Source organism: Salmo salar, chromosome ssa27, assembly GCF_905237065.1.
Source record: "Salmo salar chromosome ssa27, Ssal_v3.1, whole genome shotgun sequence".
In the NCBI taxonomy this organism is placed as follows: Eukaryota; Metazoa; Chordata; class Actinopteri; order Salmoniformes; family Salmonidae; genus Salmo; species Salmo salar.
In genome coordinates this window covers 28870588-28876587 of record NC_059468.1, presented here as the reverse complement: position 1 = coordinate 28876587, position 6000 = coordinate 28870588, and the positions used below count along the sequence as shown (strand labels likewise).

Sequence of the window (6000 nt, the reverse complement as noted above, 5' to 3'; positions counted from 1 at the left end):
ACTGCGTTAACACGCACAACTCCAACACCATCATTAAGTTTGATGGACGACACAACAGTGGTAGGCCTGATCACCAATGATGAGACAGCCTACAGGGAGGTCGTCAGAGACCTGGCAGTCTGGTGCTAGGACAACAACCTCTCCCTCACTGTGAGCAAGACAAAAGAGCTGATTGTGAACCACAGGAAAAGGGGGGCCGAGCACGCCCCCATTCACATCGACGGGGCTGTAGTGGAGCGGGTTGCGAGCTTCAAGTTTCTTGGCGTCCACATCACTAAGAAACTATCCATGGTCCAAACACACCAAGACAGTCGTGAAGAGGGCACGACAACACCTTTTCCCCCTCAGGAGACTGAAAAGATTTGGTATGGGTCCACAGATCCTCAAAAAGTTCTACAGCTGCACCATCGAGAACATCCTGACCGGTTGCATCACCACTTGGTATGGCAACTGCTCGGCATCCGACTATAAGGCGCTACAGAGCGTAGTGCGTATGGCCCAGTACATCACTGGACCAAGCTTCCTGCCATCCAGTACCTCTATACCAGGCGGTGTAAGAGGAAGGCCCTAAAAATTTACAAAGACTCCAGCCACCCTAGTCATAGACTGTTCTCTCTGCTACCTACGGCATGCAGTACCGGAGCACCAAGTCTCAGTCCAAAAGGCTCCTTAACAGCTTCTAACCCCAAGCCATTAGACTGCTAAACAGTCCATCAAATGGCTAACCTGACTATTTGCATTGACCCCCTTTTTTATGCTGCTGCTACTTGCTGTTTATTATCTATGCAGTCACTTTACCCCTACCTACATGTACATTTTACCTCGACTAACCTGTACCCCGCACATTCACTCGGTACCCCCTGTGTATAGCCTCTTTATTGTTATTGTGTTACTTCATTTTGTTTAAATATTTTCTTACTTAAAAAGAAAAATTGGCATTGTTGGTTAAGGGCTTGATAGTAAGCATTTCACAGTAAGGTCTATACCTGTTGTATTCAGCACATGTGACAAATAAACTTTGATTTGAAAGATCGTGTTGAAGTGCACAATTCTGTAATGGTGGAGAAGCAGGATGCAGCCAATGGTTTGTAGTAAAGAGGGTAAGGGTGTGCCATAGACAGGCACTCCCATAAGTTAAAAGTATAAACATTGGGTTAGCCCACTATTTTTAGGACATCTCCCAATAATCGCTGTGTAATGTGAGCTCAGACTGGTATGTGTAAGAAATAGACGAGCAACTTAATCAGAGGGCTAAAGTGAGACAAAAAACTGGTTGTACATTGATTGGGATAGGAGTTTTTACTGGTCAGTCAGGAAAAAGTCCTGACCCTAACCATTCGTATCTGCAAGGGGAATCAACAAGGACTAACAGTCTGGGTACTGACAAAGAGGATAGAGATGTAGTTGGAATTGATCAATTGTAACCACTTGGTAATCATCTGCTTATTGACAGTTACATTCGACTTATTATACACCATCTAAAATCAAAGTAAAAATACATTTTTGAAGCCTTCAAGGAGAGTGCAAATAAAATTCTTTGGATTATCACTTTTATCCTTTAAAAAAAAAGTCTACTGTACAACAGCTAAATCGTTTTTTTTATATCATATATATGTATATATATAAAAAAGCTAAAAAGGGACTTTTCAAATCCACATATTAAGCACCAGGAGCTTCTGCAAACTCAAATACATCATTTCCAAAACTACCATGAGTGCATTGTTTAGTTCAGCAACTTCTGATATGGATGAGATTTAAAGAAGCAGTACAGCAAATTCGTAGTCGGTCTGTCCAAGGGATATAATACCGGGGTGGCTGTGCCATTCATATTCATCATCAGCTTCCTTGAAGACTCCACAGAGTTCATTTCCTCTACTGTTGTTGATGCTTTGTTGCTGCCCACAGACATCCTCAGAGACATCCCGGTTTGAAGACCCTTTCATGAAAAAACAATTAGGGAATCTAAAACGTATGCCTAAGAGTCCATGACTGATAGTATTAAAAAAGATGCTCAAATGTCTATGTAAGAAAATGTCAATCAGCCAAGTAGTTATTGGAAAGGTACAGGCAGTCAGACCTTTCTCAGGGTTAGGTTAGTTTGAAATGATCTAGAATACATCCTCACTCTTTTCTTCCTCCCATGAGTTAATCACTGATCTGTAAATGAATGGATAAGTGAAAGGAAAGTTACCACCCGACCATACTTATTAGATCAGTGACTACCTAAAGAAGAAAGGATGCACTTTTTACTTGAACAGGGCCTGAATCACTACCCACACTACTATACCCCTGGGCGAGGTCTGTTGTGTGTGTGTGGAGGGAGGGAGGCGAGGCGTTTCCAGGCGGGGGTTGCCTGGCGTGTCCTGCTTGTGTAAGGCAACTGGAGCTGAGGCCAGGGAGCCTGCTGCAGGATGGGAGGAGTTAGTGGCTGAAGTGTTGGCCACCAGCTCTATCTTTCCCTCCAGCTTGACCAGGCGCGTCAGGATGTCGTCCAGCAACACTGCTATGGTCCTCTTCAGATCAGCTGTGTGTGTGTGTGTGTGAGAGAGAGAGAGAGAGAGAAAAAAAAAATAAAACAATCAATTTTTGTTCAAGTAGTAAATTAGCAGTTCCTTTCATTTCCAGAGCCATAACCAGAGAGAAGTGTAGCTTCAGGGTTTCTCTAAAACAGCCCTTACCATAACCGGCCATGGAGGGGCCTTGCGGTCCTCCCAGTGTGTTCTGGTTCTCCTCGTTGAGCACCTTGACATATCGCCGGCTCAGCTCCAGGATCTGTTGGCGTAGCTCGCCACTGCTCTTGTGGCGCGGCTGCTGCACGGTGTAGCGCAGCAACATGAGCCCCCACGCCAGCCCCAAGATTATCAGCAGCCCACTCAGCTTCTGGGACATGTTTCTCCCCAGCATGGTACGGAGGCTGGACGTGGGGCTGGAGATAGATGGTGGTGGGCCAGGAGAGAGGGGTAGGGGATAGAGAGTTGGGCTGGCGGATAGAGTGTGGGGCTGGGGGAACAGGGTTGGGAGTGGGGCTGGTGCTAGGTCTGGAAGTGGGTGGTTTGAATTGAATGGGCAAGGGGGCTGGTGTGAGGAAAGGAAGGAGAAGGATCTAGGGGCAAAGGGGCACGGGTTTGGAGCTGGGGCTAGGACTTAGACAGGGGCTAGTTCAAGCAAAATACTCTGACAGGGTTAAATGGGCTGGGGTTAGGACTGGGGGATATGGGGCTGGGGTTGGGGGATATTGGGCTGGGGGATATTGGGCTGGGGTTGGCTATGGAGGAGTACGGGGACTAAAAACACTACACACACCTGGCAGTCAACCATGGGGCCCAAACACATACATAGCTGCGTCACTCAGAGACAGAGGATCTGAAGGAGAGAGACAGACACAGACAGGCGAGTCATCCATGCCATGTTTCACTCTGTGGGGAATCCATGACACTGAGACACAATTAATCAGGAACTTGGGCTGGGGTCAGACAGGCACAACAATGTTGTAGAACATACTTCTGTCTTCAGATAGAAAAGCATTGTGTAGAACTAACATTTCTCTCAGAAATGTAAAAATCATGAGTGAAGATGAATCATGTCAGCTCTATTCATGGCATTTCTATCTACAATGTTCAGTATTGCATCATTCGGAAGGCTGTTTAGAGAGAAAAGCATGGAGTAGAACTGAAATTATGCTCTGTTGTGCAGATTAAGAATTTATGAAAGCTGCTCTATACATTATATTTAGCAAATATTCTATGTTTCTCTGCATTGCATAAATCCCTGGCCTGGATTTGGCCTATGGATTATAAACAGGGCCAAATTGCCTATCCCAGCAGTAGGCCTATTTTCTATTTATGAAATAATATATTAAAAAAAACATTTAATTTAACCTTTATTTAACTAGGCAAGTCAGTAAAGAATTTGTTCTTATTTACAATGACAGCCTACCCCAGCCAAACCCGGACGACACTGGGCACATTGTGCGCTGTCCTATGGGATGTGATACAGCCTGGATTTGAACCAAGGACTGTTGTGACGCCTCTTGCTCTGAGATGCAGTGCCTTAGACCACTGCGCCACTCAGGAGTAGTCAGTGCTATCCAGGATCCTTAGGACATCCCTACCCTAAACCATAATTTCAACTTCAATGGGGAAGTAGGGACGTCCCAAGGATTTCACAGACCATGTTCTAATACAGACAACGATATATAGGCTACCTTCATTTTCTAATCAAGACTGCGTAATACATGCAAGTAAAAAAACAGAAATCAAATTATCATATTTCGTTTTTCACAGCAGCTCTGTCAATGCTTTAATTCTTTCTCTGAGATCTCATGAGTGTGGGAGTGGCATACCCTATTGAGAGCAGATATGCATTGGAATAGCCATGTCATATGCCTAAAAGCACAGAATGCTTGGAGACTAACTAGTATTTTGTGAATCTATGACATGGCTATTCGAATGCATGGCCGTTCTTGATGACATTAGATAAGAGTGCAAAGGCTCTCTTACTGCTTTCATGGGAGGATGTAGTTTGCTGCATAAAAGCATAAACTTGGTGTTTGACATCTATGCCTAATTGTGTCATCATGAAAAGGTCTACTGAAGAAGTGAATGCAGAAACAAACACCTAGGCTATCCTACTTCCACAGGGCTGAGATGATAATGGAAAGGACCACTCTCCACCGGACTTTTGTGTTTATTCAGTGTATCATTGTTCTTTACAAAAGTACACTATCAACTTCAGACAATGACTTCCTGTTCCACGTATGTTAGTGTTCAAACAAAAAGGGCGTGTGCGGGGAATGATATGATAAAATATGCTGTCCACGTCACCTAATCATCTGTCAAGCATTGTTATACACAGCACAAGTTGGGGCAACAAATCCATCAGTTAAACATTGACCTATACAGCTGCCATCTGGGGGTTTAGGTTGAAATCTATTTGCAACAAAGAAAATAAGTGATAAACAACAATACAGATCAAACAAATACATAAAAACGGTGTGCAGGTGTGGTTGGAAGCCCGAGGCACGAGGGTTTGTATAAAAACGCACTACACGAAAACAATATAGAATACATAAGTACAAAAATAAAAAAAAGGTAGTGTCATCACCTCAATCAACAACTAGGCAACGCAGCAAGGCTTGGCTCAGGTTTGTGGAAGGAAAAGTTAGCTAGCTAGTGCATGACAGAACAGTTAGTGGAAAAAACTAAGTAAGCTAGCCAATAAGACATAACTAGCTATGTTAGCAAATAAGTAATACTTTAATAGTTTCTTAGACACACACATTTAAGCTTGACGGTAGCAGAGACATGTAGCGAAATTGTTAGCTAGATTTCTAGAAAACAGGCTGACTATAGGCTCTTGCAGTGCTGAGTTTGCTAGCTAGCTGCTAGCCTAGCTTGTTGATAGCGTGCATGATGTAGAAATGCTAGTTAGTCTTTATAGCTTATCGAACAAGATAACTTGGCCAGTCAGACATCCACAAAGTTGTCTCACACCTCGAACAGTACTTCATTGACTTTTATCAAACCCATCTAAAAGGAAACTAACGTTATATTACCTGGATTTGTTCGTTTGAGTCACTAAGCTGTTCGGAACATCAGTCTGCGATCCCATTCCAAGACGGAGAACACAGCACAAGGCAGAGACAGAAATGTCACTGTCAGAAGATGCTTGATAGCTAGCTGACTCACTGCTAACACGGGATCTAATAACTCAATAATATTAAGCATTAAAACTTAAATAAATGGCCTGTTCTTAAAGTAAGTAGCAATGCATAATTGTTCGAATGCCTAGGCGAAAGATGTGTTCATAATGCAATCTGTCTCGAGCACAGCCCGTTTCCTGAGCGACGAGCAGCGGTCTTGTGTGTACTGCGTCATCGCTTTTTTTCTGTATGGAGAGAAGGGAAATGTCTCGCGCATAAACACAGAATATCAGAGAGTAAAAGGAAGAGAGAGGCCCAACTCGGCGGAAATCTGTCTCCCTCCAGCAGGTGGCGGTTTT

General features: G+C 43.8%; 1 protein-coding gene across 4 annotated transcripts; it reads right to left on the bottom strand.

Moving 5' to 3' along the window:
- Positions 1 to 1284: 1284 nt before the first annotated feature.
- Positions 1285 to 5894, bottom strand: LOC106588871 (coiled-coil domain-containing protein 126-like). 4 transcript variants are annotated; one of them, XM_014178372.2, is made up of 5 exons: positions 5555 to 5894; positions 2679 to 3363; positions 2278 to 2524; positions 2126 to 2157; positions 1285 to 1936 (listed from the first exon to the last, which is right to left on the bottom strand). In XM_014178372.2, exons 2-5 carry the CDS (start codon positions 2902 to 2904, stop codon positions 1755 to 1757), a joined length of 687 nt encoding a protein of 228 aa, XP_014033847.2. In that variant the 5' UTR covers positions 2905 to 3363; positions 5555 to 5894; the 3' UTR covers positions 1285 to 1754. The 4 variants fall into 4 exon arrangements, with proteins under 4 accessions (XP_014033847.2, XP_014033843.2, XP_014033842.2 ...); XM_014178370.2 differs by having other exon boundaries at positions 1741 to 1936; positions 2288 to 2524; XM_014178368.2 differs by having other exon boundaries at positions 1285 to 2157; positions 2288 to 2524.
- Between the last annotated feature and the right edge of the window lie 106 nt (positions 5895 to 6000).

Coding starts and splice junctions, on each gene's coding strand:
- LOC106588871 (XM_014178372.2), bottom strand. CDS start 2,904: ATGCTGGGGAGAAACATGTCCCAGAAGCTGAGTGGGCTGCTGATAATC. Junction 2,525..2,678: donor CCCCTCCATGGCCGGTTATG/GTAAGGGCTGTT, acceptor ACACACACACAG/CTGATCTGAAGAGGACCATA. Junction 2,158..2,277: donor TCGCCCAGGGGTATAGTAGT/GTGGGTAGTGAT, acceptor ATTCATTTACAG/ATCAGTGATTAACTCATGGG.